Source organism: Marmota flaviventris, chromosome 3 (assembly GCF_047511675.1).
Source record: "Marmota flaviventris isolate mMarFla1 chromosome 3, mMarFla1.hap1, whole genome shotgun sequence".
Lineage (NCBI taxonomy): Eukaryota > Metazoa > Chordata > Mammalia > Rodentia > Sciuridae > Marmota > Marmota flaviventris.
The window spans coordinates 98162541-98184610 of record NC_092500.1 but is presented as its reverse complement, the minus strand read 5'-3'; the positions used below and the strand labels follow the sequence as shown (position 1 = coordinate 98184610).

Here is a 22070-nt window from a genome sequence, read left to right as displayed (position 1 = left end):
GAATATAATTATAGTTTTATTTTTAGTGATCATGTTTCATATACAAAGATACATACATAAATATTCTATATTTTACATTCCTCATTTTAAAATCTAAAAAGTTAATGACTGACAGAAAATTCATATTATTTATTACTATAAAGCTTATTATCTTTAATGAGTTGCATTGATATCCTTGCATGTATAAACATGCTAATATACAAATTTGCATATGTACTGCTAAAGTTGCAATATATGTGGTTATAATATATTTCAAACATAATTTTATAAAATTCATAAAGCTATATTTCATATAAGAATATTTGGAAAGTATAAACTTACAAGAATTTTGTGTTAAATTACTTCTTTCTAGAATATGCAAAATGATCCCAAAATGGTCTATGGACCTGATGGCTCAGAATCTTGGGACTTGCATCTCAGCCACCACAGCACTGACTGAGAGGCCTGTCTCAGCTTCCCATTCCTTAGAATCAGGACAAATGAGTGGCCTGTAGGGAAAGCTGCCCCACCAGCCTTAGTCAAAAACACAATCAGATTACTGTTCAGGAACCCAGAGGTCAAAAACTGAACAAGAAAGGACAGAAAGAAAATGGCATATAGTAGCAGGAAGGCGATCACAGTTTGCAAGGCTTTCACGTGGGCCGTGGTGCTGGTGTCTTTGGACCCTTTAGCACTGTGCTGCATCCTCTTCAGATGTTTCCACAGAGAGAAGATTAGCAGGAGAAAAGTGATCAGGGACACGGTGAAGGGTATGAATGTGAACACAGTAATGGTGAATGATAAAAGTATGAAAAAATGTACATCTCTACTCAGACCGGAGCTGTCAGTCAGGTTTCCTCTGTATTCATCAACACAGATATCAATGTATAGATTTATAACCATAATGTTTAAAAGCAAGACAACTAGAGACACCATCAGTGTCACTGAAATAACTATTTTAATTCTCCACCTTAAGTACAGAAAAACAGAGTTAGAAAATGTGGCTATCTTGAGAAAGTAAAAGATGCTGAGGCTTGTAGCAAACCAGATGCTGAAATGATTGATTACTGTATAGGTAGAATAAATGATTCTGATAATCATTACAGTTGCCCATAAATTTGAATACAGCACAGGTACCCACCAATCTAGGAAAAAAATCCAAACCATACCAATTCTGGAGAGTGCCAAAGCAGTGAGGATTTGATCAACTGAAGAGATCTTTCTTCTTTTGACCCAGTCCACGCAGTTCACCAGTGCTATGAATCCATTTCCGAAATTTCCCATTATGAATTCCACACTTAAGATAATTGAAAACATGCTCTGTTCAACACCAACCATTGTCTGTTAGAAAAACTCCAATGACTAAAATCACTGAAGATTTGCTAATGCATCCATCTAAAAGGCTATGTATAATTAATTCATGATAAAACTCCCATCTTCAAGGTCAAACCAGCAAACATCAAGATTTGCTCATGAGTTGGTTCACAGCTTTCTTCATGAAAATCTTGTGATTTCCCAGACAGCACAGCTAAGCATCATCCTGATATTGTGCTCTTACACACAGTTGCTTTTTGTAGTTGATGCTGAAGGAAATGCTGAAATCTCAGGTACTCAAATGCAAATAAAGATTCATTTATTTGCATTGATTTGCTATTTTTCCCTTAACTACATATTTTAGTCAGACTACTTAAGTCATGGGCAAGTAACCTTACAAAATACTAACACATATAGCATATAATTAGATTCTAAACTGGTATGCAGGACTTCCTAATCACTGAGGTTTTAAACACTTCAAAATTAGGTCCTATGTAGACATTTTTCCAATGATGTTCAAAGCATGATAGTTATCCTATAATAATATATATATATATATATATATATATATATATGATATATATGTATATATCATATACATATATACATATATATGTATATGATATATATATATATATGATATATATGTATATATCATATACATATATACATATATATGTATATGATATATATATATATATATATATATATATATATATATATATATCTCAAATGCTTGGCACAGAAGAATGTACATATCATTTTACCTTTTACAAGGTCATACGTGCACACACAAACTCAGAAACAAACATTTATTTGAATCCAGATACCAACTCATTTTTTCTAATCCCAAAATTCAGGTTTTTACTTATTCATCATTTCATAAGAATCTTTCTCTTGCTTAGTACTGTGATAGTCATAAAGATATGGCTTCAAAATACTTTCAAGTATCATTGATGCAGTATTAGTACTATGCTATCTGAAAAGAAGTGAGAATCCTCCTGTTGAGCTGTGAAGCAGCCACTGAAGCAAATGAGTTCATCCACACATGGAGAACCTCCTCATTCACTGCCTGCCCCTTGCCTAGTAGGGATCACTTCTTCAACTACACCACAGGGCTTCAGATTTTATCCAACCTCCACTCACATCCATGATCATCACCAAGGCAACAAGATAGATGGAGGATGATATGCTGCCTGAAAGAGGTGGGGAATAGGCAGCATGAGAAAATTGTTCAATAAAATTAAAGAGTAAACAAAGGACCATCAATGACTTCCAAAATCAGCAGAAAAATGTATCATAAACCTTAAAGATGGCAGAGGAAGACAGGATATTCCAGTGTGTAGGGCTGAACCCACACAAAAGCCCCTGAAACAATACTGAGCAAAGAAATGAAACCAATATGATGGAAATATTCATGAATGCCCAACATTTAAGAAAGAGACATGCTGACAGAACGTACATTAGCCCAGCATGAGAGATTTTTAAGGAAAAACTCCTAAGAACAGAAGTGCAAACATACCATCAGTGTAGAGGCAGGAAGATCTCCTGATTCATCTCTTTCCACATAGAAAAGAAGAGCTCTGCAAAACAGACAAAGAGAAAAGGAAGCAGGCCCCTAAGGGGGTTCTGGTAGTGGAGCTTTGTGGGCTTTCAGAAAAGAGACAAAACTTGGGTCCCAGCAAGGGCCACACTCATCCCTGAGCAGTTCTCTCTATGGCCCCACTGTTCTGGATGGGGAACAGTTTCACTTTCCACCTGAAAAATAGCTTTTAGAAAGATAAAGACAATCTTTTTCAATCAAGGTGACACTAGAAACAAGGATAATTCTCAAACTTCTCATCCATACAGCAAAATGACAAGTCATCCCTGAGAGATAAACAGCAACTGCATTCATTCCCATCAATGTTGTATGGGGTATATTTATTATTTTTATGGGGTATATTTAAACAAGGTTAAAGTGTCTCTTTTAATTTTTTATTTGTGACAAGTTTTGCATGCTGACTGTACCAAATGCAAGTCATTGAAAGGAGTTAACCATAATTTTACACACACACACAAATACATTTCTACTTAGGTTCTCAAGTACTGAAAATACCGTAGTACTTTAAGACAAGAAAATTCTTGTAAGAAAATAAATAAAACTGAGAAGACTCAGAGACCCCAACATCAGTGACATCTTGAGACTTTCAATGGTCCAGTCCACCTGTTGTAACATCCTTTCTAAAATAAACGTATTGTTGCCCTATCCTTATTTCCTATTACTAAGAAAAGAAGCAACATATGCCACCTTTGTGGACATTGCACTGGGCCATTTATAGAATTTCCCTAAAGGCTGATGGTTTCAAGTGGACCCAGAGCAAGAGAGGACTCTACCAGCGGTGCAGACTGCAGTCCAAGATGCTCTACCCATTGAGTATGATGATTTAGCAGATCAAACCTGATGGAGGGATTTGTGGTGATCAAGGCCACTGTGTGCCTCTAAAGCACTCACAGGGAAAGAGGAGATACACTCCTACTGAATTGCTGCAAGGCCATCCCCTCTTCAGCACAGGAGTACCCTGCATCTGAGAACAAAAATGCAAGAGCAGAGCATTAAAACAAGCATAGGGCCCCCTCAGTATGTCCCCCTTGTGACTATACAAGTCACACTATTGCAGGGCACGATCTCACTGAGTGGCACAAGGGGTGAACTGTTTTGAAGACAAAATTATGTGGTTTCTCAGATTCCCTAATTATACTTAATATCTTGGTTGGCATCTTGTGTGATCCAGATTATTCTCCCCTTATGCACTTGAAAGTGATCTCCATACTCTCAGCATCAGATCTTGATTTACAAATGGTCCTCAGGGGGCTGGATGATTTAGGGCAGAAAAACAGAGATGATGATACTGGTAAGGTAAACTCTGGCCAATGGAAAACAGAAGAGAGCTGAGAAAAATCTGTTCCTCTCTCTTTTCTTTTGATAAGGATAAATCTGGTTCCCCTTGAACTCTCCTGGAAAAGTCCTGGGGGCCAAGTGCTCACATGTGTTGACCATCATGCTGCCTCTCAGCTCCTGGTGAAGAAGCCACCAGCAGAGTCACACACCAAATCACATGGCTTCCCTCCTTCTTGTGGCTCAGTTTCCATGTGTCCTCCACTTTGCTGCACTGGCCTTCCTTCTCAAATAAATGACACTGCCTTAATTCCATTCACTAAGGTTTTGGAATCCCCAAGCTAGGCTGTTCATTGAGTTGTTTAATTTTTGTTTGTTCCCTTGGTGAGTTTACAACATGGTAGTATTTATTAAAAAAAAAAAACACTTGTTTAGAAAGGATATTGTATATTAAATTATTATTTTAGGACAGAACCAGGATGCTAAATATGCTTTAAAACTGAAGTGCTGTTTTTGTGGAAAAATAGCTTACTAGAAAACATCATCATGATAGTATATCCTTCACAATAAAAGTATACATATATACTTATAGTGAACTTCTATGTGTTTTTTAAAACTTCCATTTTGTGATAAGTACCATTTAACTTGATTTTCAAGCTTATCTTCACAAACCTAACATAGCTTCATCAAGGGCAAATTCTGCAATATTTTCCCTATTATACAATAGGGAATTGTACAATAGTTATGTTTTTACTATCAGCATATCTCAGATAAGCTATTTGGGTAATCCTGTAACCAAAACATAAAGCCAGGATCAAAAAACCAAGCAACCCCTGATTTTGTGATGGGTTTTGTTTTCATTGTTCTTCAATCCTGATAAAACTCACTCATTCATTAATTTCTTCAGCTGAATGCCATTTTTGATGAATTATTCTATGTGCTGACTCGTAGGTCCTAGAAGTCAACAGCAAATAACATAGATCTCATCTCTGCTCCCATGGTACCTGCATTGCACCAAGGAGATGAATGATAAAGAAATAAATAGATTATGGAGAATGGTGACTTGATGAACCATGGTCTTTGACTGCCTTGGAGCTGTGGCTGTGCTTTAGCCTGGGAATTTTCTGTGCAAAGGTGCATAATGAGATTTCCCAGGAGCTATGGTAATGTCCTACCTGAGGAAATTCTATGTAAAGATACAATACAATAATAGTCTTGACCTTGAGCCCAGACACCAATAGAATCTTGATCATAATCTTGATAGAATCTTGAGCATAAGAAGATAACAACAATAACTTGCAAGCTCTGTAAACTTCAAGCCTGACTGATTTGAAGAAATTTTCCCACAAATAACTTTTCAATGATAAAACTTACATAATAAACATGTTGTGCTATCTCTGGGTCACTGCTCCTCCATCAGAGGTCAGTGTCCCAACTGATCCCAGATTTCTCTTTGTAAATGTTTGTGTGACTTTCCTAATCCCCCATCACCCCTAGCCAGTTTCTAGGGTTCAGCTATGCAGGTCATGGCAAACAGATAAACAGATGTGGACATGATCTATCTGAAGGTTTAACCACTTTGTTAAATTTTTATTACCCTTAAAATTAGCATAGTCACATAGAACTCAGTTGTTGAATAAGGTTATACATTTTCTAATAATAGAACTTGCTATTAATAAAATTGTCAACATATTCTTGTTTCTGCATTTTACACAAGATTATAAGAAACTAGATCTTAAAGTAAACCCCTATAATTATTATGTGGATTTCATAGGTGATATTTTAATATTTTCAGAAAAATTCACTGAGTTACTACAATAACTTTATGTCATTATTTAAATGAGTACTTTTATGATATTAAAGATTATAATATTCTCATAATAAATTGAAAGGCATTTTAAGAATGAAAGATGGTGGTATAATATATTCTATTACATGTAATTATATAACACCAATAAAAAATAATTCATAGTGGCCGAAAAGTACCTTAAACAAAAACTGACATTTAAAATCAGATCTCGGTCTCAAGAAGGTCTTCCTTTACTGAGGAACTGAAAGAAATGCCTTTCTAATGGCAAATGAAAATGTGTGACTGCTTTGAAACCAGGTCATGATCAAGGTCTTTTCTTCTTAATTCCCATTATGGAAATAATCTTTTTCTGAGCGTTTCTTGTGTTTGTATTAAAACTAATATTCTTCAGTACTGTACTTGGTATACATAACAAAAATTGACTCAGAATATATTCCACTCTTCATTTATTATGTTCATATTTTTACAGTGATTTTACTATCTACTAAGCATAAATTAATAATCTTTTATATTTTTAATAAGAATTTATGATTAAATAAATCTATCTCAAAAAAGCTAAAATATGCTTTAAATGTGATAGTTTTTGCATCCAATGAAGTAGGAGATTCAAACAGAGGAATCTAAACTCACTCTAATACGTAAGTGTGGTTCATGTTGCAAGAAAAAATGCCTGTGATTGCCCTACAAGTGATGACATTACATAATGCAGAAAATAAATCATAAATTCTTCCAGTGGAGGATAACCCAATGCATGTATGTGAAACAGACATAATCTCATGATTCTAAAAAATTCTCCTATCATTTTTTGCATAACTATGCTACCTTCTAAAAAATTTTAAAGGTATGTTATTGTGAATCTTTCCTGTATGCCATAGACACAGAAAACATACACATTCATGTATCCTTTTATTTAATAATCTTAGATAAAATTTTGGGCATATGTTTTTATAAATTACTCAAAAACATTGTATTGTTCAATTTTTTATTGCTATGATCAAAATACTTGACATTAACAACTTAAAGGAGGAAAGCTATATTTTGGTCAATAGTTTCAGAAGTTTCAGTTCATGGTCAGCTAGCTCCAAGTCAGAAACATCATGTGGAAGGATGTGCTGAAGAAAAGATGCTCATTTCATGGCAGCAGGGAAACAGAGAAAGAGGAACAGCCAAGGAGATGAACTCTTCCAGGGCACATCCCCAGTGACAGATCTCTTCCCACAAGGTCCCACCTCCCAGTAGTCCATTTCATTATCAACAGATTAATCCACTGATGAGGTCAGAGCTTTCATGATCTAATCACTTCCCCAAATCCCTGCCTCTGAACATTATTTAATTGGGGACCAAGCTTCAATACATGAGACATTGGGAACTTTCTAGTTCCAAACCATAATACTCTATCCTTTTACCCAAAGGCTCATACACATCTCACAAAACAAAATGCTTTCAGTCCATCTCCAAGTGTTCCCAGAGTCTTATCATTTCCAGTATTGTTCAAAAGTTTAAGCCCAATGTTTCCAAGAGACTCAAAGGAGACTCTTAGCTTGAGTCCCTATAAAAATAAAAAAATAAAGTCATATACTTACAACATGTAGTGGTACAGAGCAAACATTCCCATTCCAAAAAACAGGAGTAGACGTCTAGAAAGAAGAGATGGCATGAAAACACAGCAGGAAAAACATTAAATTCTGTGGCTCCACATCTAGCATCTGGGGCACATGGTAGCAAGATGTGTATCCCAAAGAGTGGTCAGTTTTGTCCCTATGATCTTGTTGGTTTCAGCCCACATGGCCTCTGTCCTGAACTAGTTCTGCTTACTGCTTGTAGCTTTCCTTGGCAGACATTACATATTCCTAGTATCTCTAACTTCTTGGCATCTCCATTGTAGCTTCAGCTTCATCATCAAAACTTTACACATTGTCCTCTCCACAGTGTGCTGCCTGCAGGAACACAGACCCTGCCATACATTGCCTTTTCCCCAAGGCCTTCTGGTGGAATTTTCCATATCCCCATAACTGTTGTATTCTTTATTCCTGCAAAACCAGCACTGTGTGAAGGGTGCCAAGTTCTGCTGAGACTGCAGTCTTCAGTCCCCGTTTGACCATGGCTGCAGTGGCTCTGATTGCCTTGTTGGCTGAACATGGTCAAATGAATCCTGAGAAACAACATCCTGGACAGCCCTGTAGGACTAGTGCTCCTTAGGCCTTCCTTCGCAAAGGATTGTCTTTCAAAGGAGTTTTTCATTTTTACTCATTGAACCTGTGGTGGGCAGGGTCTTGGTGATGTCTAAAATGCCCTCAAGACAACTTTTGTATTGTTTCCATGCAAAGTATTTGGCTTCTCTTTAATAGAGTTCATCTCTGCAGCAACCATATCTTCCTTGGCCCCGATTTTGCATATGCTTTTCTAACCAAAGATTTTCAAATCTTTCTGCCCTGTCTTTACTTCCAGTTCTTACAGTAAATCTGGTTAAATGAACTGGGGGAACAAGTGCATGGAGTACTGCATACATGGCACACGTTAAGGGCATCTGAGTGGCAGGCCACTTCCCTCGTGCTAGGTGCGTGAGCAGCAGGTTGCTTACCCCGTAGGCACAGCCCTGGGCGTGAAGCCATGTGTTGCAGTCCCTGTGTTTGCTCCATGGCCCACTCCTCAATTGGTCGCTGCAAGGACAGTTAGCGGAAACTGCATTGGTGGCTGCCTGTAATCTACTTAGCTACTGCCTCAGTATATATACATGGTAACTGCACAATAAAATCAGACCTGCTTCCTGCTTGGTCTCCGGAGGTCTTGATTAGTGACTCCGCAGCCACACTGTCCTCTACCCTGTTCCGTGGACCTCCTCACTGGATGAGAGAGAGCCCACACAATCAACCAGTATCACCACGCCAATGCCTCAATGTCATGACCTTGAAATTTTCTCCACCAGATTAATCAGTGTTACCCCAAATCTAAGGGCACGGACAAAATGTCGACAAGTTCTTAGCCAGAAGGTAACATTTTACCTCTAATCCAATTCCCAGTACAGTCCTCATTCCCACCTGAAACCTCAGATGCACAGCCTTTTGGTCTGCAGACCTGTCAACATTCAAGTCTTCTGAGCTCACACCAGAATTGCCCATTAACCTCTGCTTATAGCATGCTAGGGCTTTCCTACCTCCATCACCAAATATTTCCAAACTTCTCCCACAAACCAATACCAAAGGATTTTGAACCACATGAAATGACCCCACTCCTACCACCAACTATTTGTGTTAGTTTGTCATCACTATGATCAAAATATCTGACAGAAACAACTCAAAGGAAGAAAGGTTATTGTTGTCTCATGGTTTCACAAATTTCAGTCAGCTGGCTCCAAGGCAGACACACCAGAGTGCAGGGGATTGGCAGAAGTAAGCTGTTAGATCAGGGCAGCTGGGAGGCAAAAAAAGAGGGAGAGGACGAGGCTGGGGAGAAGACAACCTCTTCCAAAGCAAGTCCCTAGTGACCTACTTTGTTCAACTGGGTCCCACCTCCCAGTAGTCCATTTAGCTCTCAGTGCATTAATTAACCCCTCAAGATCTAATCACTCCCCAAATCCCCATTTCTGAATATTTTTGTACTGGGGACCAAGCTTTAAATGTATGAGACTTTGGAATACATTCCAGATCCAAACCATAACAGACCCACATGCTGGAAAAGAGGGTAGCAAACATAATGTTACAGACTCCATCAATTTGGTTTTTGCTAGATTTCACAACATGTACTTATTGTTGATCTGTGGATTTGAAAGTTTCTGTGCTTTCAACAAGCCCCTTGCCTGCCACAGAACCAAGAGAAAGCCCTTTTCAAAAGCTTCTTGTTTCTACAACTAACAACGAATGAAAAGTTTGAAGGAAAAAAAAAGAAAGAAAGAAAAGTTTGAAGGATAGATGATGCTAGTAACCTAGATGAGCAAGAGAATGGATTTATTCCACAGTGTTGGAATTCCAAACTGATATGTTTACAGAAAGTCATATGGAAAATGCCAAGAGGAAGAACACCACAGTTTGCAAGGCCTCCATGTGGACCTAGGTGCTGGGATCTTGGTATCATATGGCTTGGAACTACATCTTCCTGAGATGTTTGCAATGTTTAGATTAATAGCAAAAAAAAAAAAAATCAGTTAAGTAATAAGGAGTGTGAAGTTTCTAGTGTGAATATGGTCATATTTGAAAGGGTTGCATTGTTCCTCATTTCATCTTCAAAGTCCTATTTCTTTTATGGTAATTCATCTACATGGTCTCTTCAATGTTTACAAATGTAAGATTTTTTTAAGCCAACATTCTCAAAATAATCTCTGGAATGACACTCTTATTTCTTCTTTTTAGGTTAAGAAAAATTATGTTGAAGAAACTGACCATATCAACTAAATAAAATATGAAATATGCTGAGGCTATTAGTAAGCCAGTTGCCAAAATGGCTGATTACCACACAGACAACCACAACAATAATTCTTACTTGTCCATCTTATATACCTAGGTTGATCACAAGTTTTGCTTTTTGATATCATAGGTTTATTTGATTTGATTTGATTTATTTTTAATGTTTTTATTAATGCATTATAGTTATATTTAATAGTATGTATAATTTTGACATAATCAAAAATGCATGGAATATAATTTTTTCCTTTTCAGTCTCTTGTACTTCCTCTTTCCCCCCTTTCCTCCCTCCCCCTATTCCATTTCTTCTACTACACTGGTTCCTTCTATTTATTTACTTTTTTATTGGCCCTTTATAGATAGACATAAAGGCAGAATTTACTGTGGTATACTGACATGTATACATAGCATAATTTGGTCAATTTCATTCCATAGTAACTCCCTTTACCCATACGTTCTCTCTCCCCTCAATCCCTGTCCTCTACTCCACTGATCTCCCTTCTATTTTCATGGGATTCCTACCCCTTTTCTTCCTGTATTTCACTCTAGCCTCTACACATTATAGAAAATATTTGACCCTTGATTTTCTGAGTCTGGCTTATGTCACTTAACATTATGTTCTCCATTTTTATACATTTACTAGTAAATGACATAATTTCAATCTTCTTTATGGTTGAGCATATCAATATGGCAAGAGCAGAAAGAATTAGCTCAGCTCCTTGAGAAAAATTTTGTCATTCAACCCAGTAACTGAAGTTAATTGTACTATGAAAACATAGACAAAAGTTCCAACAACTTCTTCCATTAATTGGATGGAAATGATGCTCAATAGAAAATGTATTAAGTGTGGTGGCTGAAAGTCATATCTAATGCACTCATTGTTCTGAAGCAGGATGGGATGCTAAAGGATGAGTCAGTGGTGTTTTCATGGAAAATGTTGTTAGACCCATAACAGTTCAAAATAACTCCTATCTATTTAATTTATGTCCTTGGCACAGGCTGGAATCTTTCATAGCAGGCATTGAGGAAAAGCTGAGTTCTCATTTGCTAACTTGCAAATGAAGACTTATTCTCTTTCATGATTTTACAGCTTCTTCCCTTGTCTATCTTTACATAATTTGGGTTCATCCAATTTGAATGTCAGCTAGTAAAATTTTGAATTTTAATTTTAAAACCTAACACATTGAATATGCCAGAAATGCCTAAATTGATAAATAAACTTAAGCCATGTGAGATAATTTGAATAGTTCATTATCACTAAGAGTTTATTTTAAAACATTGGATCTACATAGGAAAGTTTAAAATTTCCCTAGCTTTTACTAAGAGTCCCAATGAAAGCTACTCCTCCCTCCAACTAGGTACTAAGAACTAGTACTGACACATAGCATTAGTGTTCACAAGGCGTAAACACAGCCACACACATTGACCACCACCACCCACACCTTTCATTTGGTTTCTAAACAAGTTCTAAGAAAATAAAACACATGGATCATTATCCTGTAATTTTCAAAATAGGTCTCAGAGATTTAAATCCTCTTCCCTCACTGTCAAGCTTCTTAGCCCATAATCTTTATCAAGCATGCCTCTCATACTTAGGCCTTTTATACAAGTGCTTACTCCTGACACTATTTAATATTTCAATGTTCCATAACTAAAATATTAAGGTATATTATAGACATTCCTGATACCCACTTTGATTTTCCTTGGAATTATCTTGCATACAAACATTGGGACACAATAGATACCTGGGGAAACTGATTCTATCCTCCCAAGTACATGCTATCTATCTACTTTTATTCAGTTATTTTAGTTTTTTTTAGTTCAAATTAATAGATGTCTCAATAAAATGTGGTGGATGGTACTTATTTCTAGGCACCTTTCTTTTTCTTTCTTTCTTTTTTTTTTTTTTTTTTTTTTGTTATCATGAAAAAGTCCAGTTTCAAATATCATATTCTACTTATGTAGTACTGGTGCATGGTTACACCTTAATATTATGTTTGGTCATTTTCCTAAACTTACTTATTATGTTCAATAAAGTTACTGATTATTTCTTTGTGGATTATGTTGGATTATTCATAGAAAAACACAATGTATTTGTTTGGGAAATAAATCTGCTTTGTCATTTGCATTCAAATTGTCATGAGGGTTTTTTTATATTTTCTCATTTTACTGTCTAATAATTGTAGCATAAAACAACTCTTAATTCTGGAATCAGTAAAAGATTATACATTTCACTATTAAGCATAATATTTCTGCAAAGATGTAGTATGATTCATTTATTGTGTTATGACTTCCTTCCACTTATGGCTCAATTGAAATTTTGCTTATATAAAGTTTCAAAATCTGTTAGGGATCAGGTGCAAATAAAAGCCAGACCACATTCAAATTTGAGCAGGAAAGTTTAACATAAAGAATTATTAACTACAACAGCATAATGGAGAATAACAAGAGATTGACACGAAAGAAGATGACTCCACAGAATATAAAAACTTCTGACAGAAGGAACAAGTACCCCTAGGGCTAACATGTGGCAACCAACAAGGAGCCTACAGTGTTCCTCTGTGTGTGCTTGTGCGTGTGTGCGTGTGTGCACGCATGTGCATGCACACACCATCCCAAGGTTAAGAGCAAGACGCCATTTAGGACAACGCAGCCATGGTTCACCCAGCAGAGCCACCATAAATGGTTGGAAATGTACTTTCTAGACCTTTCCAGCATTCCACCTTGTGGGTGCTGGAAAAGCTGCTCACAGATAGATGTCTTGCCTGTGTTACTGTCTGTGAAAACATTTGAGGGGCTACTAGGAAAAGCTGCTGACAGTTGGGTTCTATGGTCCACCATCTACCCCGGGGACAAGTGTAGTAAAGCTGTCCATGCTTTGAATCCAAGAAAGAAATATTTACATTTTTCTGAATATTATACTTTTGGCAAGTAAGTATCCCCTAATTTTTGTTTTTATTAACTACAACAGCATGGGTTTCTAATACTGTATATACTTATTGTCCATTAATTGGTTTTTCAAAAGAGTCCTTTGGTTTATAATACATGTACATTTTATTTTAGTTTTCTGTGTCATTGATTTCTTCTTTAGCTATTACAATCAGTTTCTGTATCAGATCTGTGTATTCAATCAACTGGGGATTGTTAATAATCATTAAAAACAATTTTATCACTACTGATTATGTACAGATTTTTTTCTTATTATTATTTCCTAAATGAGTCAGTATAACAACTATTTACATAGCATTTACATTGTTTTAGGGATTGTGAACAATTTAGAGATAATTGGCTATGTGTGGGAGGATGTGTGAAGTTTAAATGCAAATACTATTCCAATTTTCATAAGGGAGTGAGCATCCACTTATCTCAGTGGCCATGAGGCATGCTAGAACCAATCTCCTGCAAATGCTAAAAGGTGCCTGTATATGTAGATTGTGACGTATTTAAAAATGCAACCTGGGGAATCATATCGCTTGTGCCAGCACTTCGTTTTTTATTTACTACTTGTGCAACCTTAGGATAAGTCTTTAATCTCTTCATTATGGAGAGACATCCATGGGCTGTATGTGGACCACATTAGCACCAAAGCCAGTGAGGGGATAGGTTTGGCATTGGGAACTTCTTGTGGCACTCCCACAGGGTGTGCCTCACCTGATGCAGGTGAACATGGCCCTCAGCTCTACCAAAGGTCCCACACCGCATGGGAGATGGGGTAACCTGCTGAAACCGCTCAGTCCCTCTGAGATGGGCATAACCTGCTAACATGCCAATCAACCTGCTGACTGCAAGACATCAGGAAGCAAGACTCACCCCTGAAACCTTATCCCTGCCTTTGATTTATCCCCTTAAATAAACCAGGGAGCCATATTCTAATTGTCTAGCTTCAGCTTATATGTGGACTGGACCTATCAGGCGCTCCAAGTTCTCTTTAAAACTATTCTTTCTGACTCTTTGTCTTTTGTTCCTCACTAATTATTCTAGCCTTGAATTTCTTAGATGGCTTCTTCCTTGGCAGGAAGAAGAACACCCTGTTGAGGCACCAGACACCTCCCCATACTTTGTCCTTGAATTTCCTTATTCATCAAAGAGCAATCAATATTCTCAGCATTCAAAACGATAATAGGTGTGGAGCACTAAGCATAGTTTTCTTTTCAAAATAAAGCTAAGTAAATACTACTGTACTTCCTCCTCATTTCTTTCTACATTTCTACATCATTCTACACATTCATCTTTTCAACATTGTTTCTACTAAATGAATTCATACTTATGAATTTTCCAGATTTATCTGAAATTTTCAAACTTCAGTCTAGGTGTTGCCGTCCTTATCATTCACATGTAAATTTATGAATGATACTAATGAGTTGTTTTTTGAGTTCACAGAATTAGGGTATAATGTCCTTTCCAATTTATATAATAATATTGCTTATTAAAGTATTATTATAAGTGTTACTGTTCATAATAATATTGTTTATTATTGAAAGTAGTACTAAGAAAATATATTATGTGTAAGCATCACTCTGAAATATTTTGAGGGTTTTTTTTTCTTTTTGGTTCTATTAAGATCTATGTTGGCAAAAGTTAAAGATTTTTTGGCATGTTGTGTATTCTTTGTTGGTAAGGAATTCTGCATTTATTTATTAGATTAATCATAGTTGAATTATTTGCATTCTCTTTTTATTTTATTTTTTGTTGTCAATGGATATTTGTTTATTTACTTACTTATTTATTTATATGCAATGCTGAGATTCAAACCAGTCCTTCACACATGCTAGGCAAGAGCTTTACCACTGAGCTACAGCCCCAACCCTGCATTCTCTTTATAATTACTAATTCTGCTTGACCCATCAGCTTATGAAATATTTACATAGATTCAGTTTTCTCTATTTTTAAAATTTTGATACACTTTTCTTGGTCGTATATATTTAAAGCACCCATGACCCTAATTATTATCTTATTAATTATTCTTCCCTTTATTATGTAAAGAGCTCTCCTTAAATATTGATACATTCCACCAAAATAACTATTTCATTTGATAAAAGTATTGCTCCAACAACTTTTATTTGTTTGGGGTATTAGTACACAAATCAGCTTCATATTATGAAGCTAAATAAATTGTAAAAACTTTGTGTTTTAATTAGATAAAAGTTTATCTTTCATTAACAAAGGTGTTCAGAAATTAGGTTTTGGACATGAACATTCACAGCATACTGGGTCTCAGTCAATAACCAAAAATTGAAAAATAGATATTGGAAAGCATCTAACAATACTCTGACCATTTATTTTTCTATATGTTTAGAAAATAATTTCAACCATTTTTTATTTATATATTTTAGGTATAAGTCTTGCATACAAGATGTACTAATGAAACAGAAACATAAAATTTATAAATGTAGAAAAATAGGATATTGTATTATATAAAATATAATTGTATTATATAAAATATGTAATGATGAGCACATAGTTATGATAAAATATATGTGTCAAAATAATTGGAGTATTTCTTCTTTTTAATGATTAACATAATTCATTTAGGGATTTCTGATAATATGGGACTCATTTCTAATCTAATAATCATTGTTTGTCTTGCTTTTTCTTTTCTTTTCTAACTCTCCTTGTCTGCTTTGTCTTAGATTGATGGCATGCTATTTTTTTATAGTTATCTATTTAGCAATTTACTTAGAATTTTTAATATTTTTAATTAGCATATACTTGTTAATATACATAACACTTTTCTTTCTAATCATGTCTGAATTAAATAATTATCTCTTTTCGATCTTGGCTAAGGCCTTTCCTTGTATTAAAATTCCCATGCACTAGTCCCCTCTTCCAATACATGTCATGTAGATATCCTTGTTTTTAAAACAACTTTACTAACTAAAAAGTTATGAAGGAAATAACTGAATATGGTTGCAAATGCATGCAAATCATTTCATATAGAATCTTAATAATCTAATATTTGCTTTAAATTAAAAGATCCAACAATTGTTTTCTCTGTATATTTAGCATTGCATTTGTACAACATGACTCATTTTTCCCTCCTTTTTTTTTAATTTTTGTAATTAAAATTAAAATTTTTAAATTTTATCTTTATTAAATGATCAAATTAAACAAAATACCACAACAAAATACCAAAGACTGAGTGGCTTAAACAACAGAAATGTATTTCTTCACAGTCTGGATGCTGGATTTCCAATATTTAGAAGCCAGCAGTGGTTCTGGTGAAGCTTCTCTTGCTGGCTGGTTGGCAGGCCAACTTCTCACAGGACTTGTTCTCTGTAAGTTCATTGCCCTCTGTTCCTCATATCTCTTCTTTTCCCAGAAAGTCACCAGTCTTAGTGAATTTGGGTCACCTTTATAACCCCCTTTACCTTAATGATGCCCATAAATGCCATGTCTAAAAACAGGGCTTCAACAGTGGATTTGGGACCTAACAAACCAGTTCATAACACTCCTTCTGATGTATATCCATTAGTAGAGCATTTTCACTGAGGAGGTGCTTTTTAATATGAAATTATGTTAATAATGCCTGAGGACATACATTAAGCCAAGAATTTATAATTTTAATTACATTCCTATCCACTTTGAAAATGTGAATCACTTGTCTTCTAGCATGTGATTTTTTTAAAAAGATTTATCATGTGATTCACATTAGTTATGTTCTGCTTTATGCATTACCTGTCATTACTATGTAAATATTCTGAATTTCATTTTGTCTCTAATATTCTGAACTTCATTTTGTCTCTAATATTCTGAATTTCACTTTGCAAATTTATTAATGATACCTAGAAATGTAACTATTTATATGAGATTCCATTGCATACAGAATTAACATACTAGAAGTCAAGCCATTTTTTTTGGTCAGAGGAAAGGGAAACGAATGATGATCTTAATAAAATAAAACACATTTGATGCTTTTAGCACAGGTTTTATCAGAAAATATAAGAAGAGAAAGCTTCTCTCTGAAGATGATTTTAAAAGGCATTTATCTCAAAGTTTAAGTCAGTTTTTCACTTTTAAGTAAAACAATAGGAAACTCTCTATTTATAGAAATGTCAGTTATCACCACAACTATTTAATATTCTGAAAGTTTGAGCCATTTCATGATGCAGACAGCACCAAAGGAAAAAAAATATAAAATATTGGAGAGAAGAATTAAAATAGTCATTATAAGTAATTATATGCAGATGATATGATAGTCTATTTGCAGACACCAGGAGAACGATATTAAAACACAAAGCACATCTGACAGTTCAGAAAGGCAGCTGGGTACGAATTAGCAGACATACAAAAACTAGTACTCTACATTTGGTGTACATGTTAACAGGGAATTTAATATGAGCACAAAATTTCACATTATTTTACAAGATCTTTTTTCATCCAAATTTCATATGTGACTATGAACATCTCTTGCTATTGATGCTTCATCTACATTTGGGGTGAACTCCCTCTACTGGAGTTATAAACACTCTGCTACCATCTTCACACACTACTGGACTAGTCTTTTAACATCTTGGAACCTCAGTTATCTCACGTGAAAAATAATATTACATACGTGTTAGTCCTAATAGATAAAAGATATTCAGGTTACCGGCTATATAAATATTACAATATCCTCTTTTTACTAGCTATTACAGAAGCCCACTTTTTATTTCATAGCATGTTTCTCATTAGAATGCTTCCAAAAGATACATCAAAAGGATATTCACAGTATAATTTTTCCACAAATAAATAAATGAATTAACTATATTAGAAAGATTTAAAACAATCCCACACACAAAACCAGGAGTGTTAAAAGATTTCTTTATGAGAATAAACCAGAGTAAGGAATTCTTCATTCCTAACTGTAACCAAGATTATATCCTACTAAAGATTAAACAACACTTGAAACAGTGTATATGACCACCTTTCCCTCTTTTTATCTCCACTCTTGTAACTAATTTATCCTAAATTTTTCATATATTTTATAAATTTCTTCAGTTTTCTTGTTTATCTTTCATTTCTGGCATATAATAAGTACTAATAACAAGTAAATATAACAAAAAAATTATGGTAATTATAATTGTGTTGGCCACCCTAAAGTAACTGTAAATTTCTATTCCTATGACAATATGGTTGTTTCTAACCCCCCCTCCAAAAAAAAAAAAAAACATCTACATAATGACATGAAGTATAATAAAAACATCAACTTTCCAATGTGATACTTGGTTAAACAATTACCACGAGCCATGATATAGAATCTTTGTGCATTAAAATTTAAATAGCCAACATTGGAGAATACAACGCATTTCCAAATGTGAATTGTACATTCCTAATAATGATAAACATATTCCAAAAATTCTCAAACTTGATAATGTAGATAGAAAATAGGAAGAGAGAAGCCTAATATGTCTCAGGAATTTTTTTTTTAATTTGTCAATTGGGTCTTACATTTAAAATGATAGATCTAGTGCATCTGATTTACAAATGCCCATATTTTATATTTTTTCTGATATTTTAGGCATACTCTTACACTAGAAATATTTCTATGTGTACAAATTATAAAGTTCAATTTTAATAGTGTTGTCTCACATGTATACATACATATCTTATTATTTTCCCTTTTTATAGTCAGAAAAAGGTTAATAGTATACAATATTCATATTTTGTTACTATAAATATTTCATGTGTTAAGTTGTCTGCATTGATAGATTTCCATGTACATGTCTATTTAGATACGTGTATGAATATGTACCTATATATAATGTATAGGGCAAAGATTAAAATGTGTTAGAACAGTACTTATTCCAAACACACTTTCATAAAATTCACAAGGTTACATATTACAGAAGATATTTGAAAGTATAAGTTCATAAATACAGGAACTTCTTATGCTTTGATTTTTCTCTGGAATATACAAGATGATCCTTGACATGGTCTAGGGACCTGGGGGCTCCACATCTTTGAACCGGCACCTCAGCCACCACAGCACCAAAAGACAAGCCTTTTTCAATTTACTGTTTCCCACAATCAGGACATATGAGTGGCCTGAAGGAAAAGCAATTCCAGCAGTTTGGCAAAATGAAACGATCAGACTTTTCTCCAGAAACTCAGAGCTCCAAACTTGTACAAGAAAGGACAGGAAATACGTGGTATAAAGTAGCAAGAAGATGATCACAGTTTGCAAGGCTTTCACATGGGCCATGGTGCTGGTGTCGCTGAGCCCCCTGGCATTGTGCTGCATCTTCTTCAGATGTTTCCAGAGAGAGAAAATTAGCAGGAGAAAAGTTGTCACAGACACAGTAAATGGTATGAATGTGAACATAGTGTTGGTGAATAAAAGAAGTGTGGAAAATACTGAAGGATTCCGTGAACTATAATGAAAAGTCCTATTTCCTTTATATCTGTCAATCCAGACATCAATGTATGTGTTCAACAGTACAATATTTAAACACAAGAGAAACAAAGATATCAGCAGTATCACTGAAACCACCTTTTCAATTCTCCACTTCAGATAGAGAAAAATTGAGTTAGAAAAATTGGCTATCTTAAGAAAATAAAAAATGCAAAGGCTTGTAGCAAGCCAGATGCTGAAATGATTAGTTATTGTCCAGGGAACATAAATCCTTTTTACCATTTCTCCAGTCCTTGATTGAACTGGGTAAAGCACAGATACCCACCAATTTAACAATGATAACCAGAGTACACCAATTCTGGAGAGTGCCAAAGCAGTGAGGATTTGATCAACTAAGGAGATCTTTCTTCTCTTGACCCAGTCCACACAGTTCACCAGTGCTATGAATCCATTTCCTAAACTCCCAGTTATGAATTCCACACATAAGATGACTGAAAATGTGTTCTGTGTGACACTACTCATTGTCTGAAATGCCCCAATGTCTAATATCACTGCTGAAGAATACTTATTGAATTCTTCTGAAATGTTATGTACATTTGATTCTCAAAAACTCAGTAATATTCTCCCTGTGAAGAACTCACCTATCAAATCAGGAAATGACTGTTTTCATGATTTTCTTCATGAAAATCTTGCATTTTCTCATACGATCCAACTGAGTGTATCCAGATACCGTGCTTCACACAGAGTGGCCTAGAGGCTTTTCTTTTTCATGATGAAGGAAACTCTGAACTGCTGTATGCTAACAGATAATTATTTGCATTGTTTTGATTTTTTTCCTTGTCTACATATTTTAATTTGGCTATTTGAGTTCCAAACAAGTAACATTGCAAAATTCTAATCTCTGTATATAGAAGGCATCAAGCATCTGAAATTCTATAAGGTGCTTACTAAGCCCTGAAGTTCTTTAAATGCTAAAATGAGGTCTGTACAGTGAGCTATTCACATGTTGTCCAAAACTCTTCCTACAAACTCTACTACCTACTAATCTCACATTATTTCTCCAAGTTTCAGTATAGACAGTAATATTTATCATTTTAATTTTTACCAAGGCAGGTGTGCACTCACAGACACACATACTCTTGCATAAACACATATTTATTTAGACCTAAATCTCCTTTATTTTGTTATAGTTAAAACTTTGTCCCCAGGTTTCATAAATTGACTTCCAGACCACTCACGTATAATCGAATCAAGCCTTTATTGAAACACACCAGTGGTGACTGATCAGAACATAAAGCTGTTCCCCTGATCAGCCCCAAACAATTGCTAGGGTGCTCCTTATAAGCTTGAAAAATGCAAAAGGGATGTTTGGGGGTCCAGCCAATGCAACTAAGCCAAGTTATAAAAGCGGGAGAGTGCAGTCAGGCGGAGGGACGCTTAGCCAATCACAATTAGCCAAGTCACCCCAGTTCCAGAAACAGAGCCCCGTTATCCTAGTTACAGAAACAATGCCCCATTAGGTAGTTCCATGTTCTTAAAGGTTTCTATAGCAAAAGGAAAGGGACATTTTGCCCTGACCATGACCTTTCTACTTGGCATGTTTTTTTTTTTACAAAATGGAGTTACTAAACAAAATGGAGTCACTTTGTGTCGCGGCGGGGGGGGGGGGGGGGGGGGGGGGCAAAATTGTGATGTATGCAGTCGAGGGAAGTAATAAAGGATGTCCAGTGCTTCTGCCCCTTTCAGTGTTTTATTCACTCAAATTACTCAATACGGTTTCACTCTACAGGTTCTTAATCAAAAAATGACAATCCTTAATGCTAGGCACTGAGATAGACATAATCAATTCACAACAAACAATTCTAGATGAATTCTAAATACTGAAAACCACACTTAATCATGCCAGTCTAATGACAGACATTTCCTCTGCATGCTAAGTTCCAAAGCCTTAATTAAGCCTTAGGCCTTATGTCCAGCAGATGCACACTCACTCAGACCGCAGTGACCAGGTCCAGAACCAAGGCAGCTTTTCCTGGTGTGGAGTGGATGACCATTGAGGGTCGTAGGGAGAAGTTGTGGCTCTCACCAAGGTCCAGATGAGGCGGTAGAATTTGAGAGCGGTGAGGATCATGCAGAGGCTCAGGAAATGATTACAAGTGATGGAATATCAGGTCCTCATCAGGCTCTCCAGCTCGAGTGCATCCTTGTTTCAGCTGGCTGAATTCCTGTTCATTTGCTCTATTATTTATACTAAATTTGGGGGCTTTTTGACTCCCCTTTCAATCCTTATCAGCTACCACCAGATTTCTCAGTGATATCATTTACTCTGGGGTCAGAAACATCTGGTCTGATGGTCTCCAC

General features: G+C 35.5%; 2 protein-coding genes across 2 annotated transcripts; both read right to left on the bottom strand.

Annotated features, from left to right (window-relative positions):
* Positions 1-378: 378 nt before the first annotated feature.
* LOC114108352 (taste receptor type 2 member 14-like) lies at positions 379-1317 on the bottom strand. Its single transcript, XM_027955956.1, has one exon. It carries the CDS (start codon positions 1315-1317, stop codon positions 379-381), a length of 939 nt encoding a protein of 312 aa, XP_027811757.1.
* Positions 1318-19292: 17975 nt separating this feature from the next.
* On the bottom strand, positions 19293-20231 carry LOC114108309 (taste receptor type 2 member 14-like). The gene has a single exon (XM_027955914.2). It carries the CDS (start codon positions 20229-20231, stop codon positions 19293-19295), a length of 939 nt encoding a protein of 312 aa, XP_027811715.2.
* Between the last annotated feature and the right edge of the window lie 1839 nt (positions 20232-22070).

Coding starts and splice junctions, on each gene's coding strand:
- LOC114108352 (XM_027955956.1), bottom strand. CDS start 1,317: ATGGTTGGTGTTGAACAGAGCATGTTTTCAATTATCTTAAGTGTGGAA.
- LOC114108309 (XM_027955914.2), bottom strand. CDS start 20,231: ATGAGTAGTGTCACACAGAACACATTTTCAGTCATCTTATGTGTGGAA.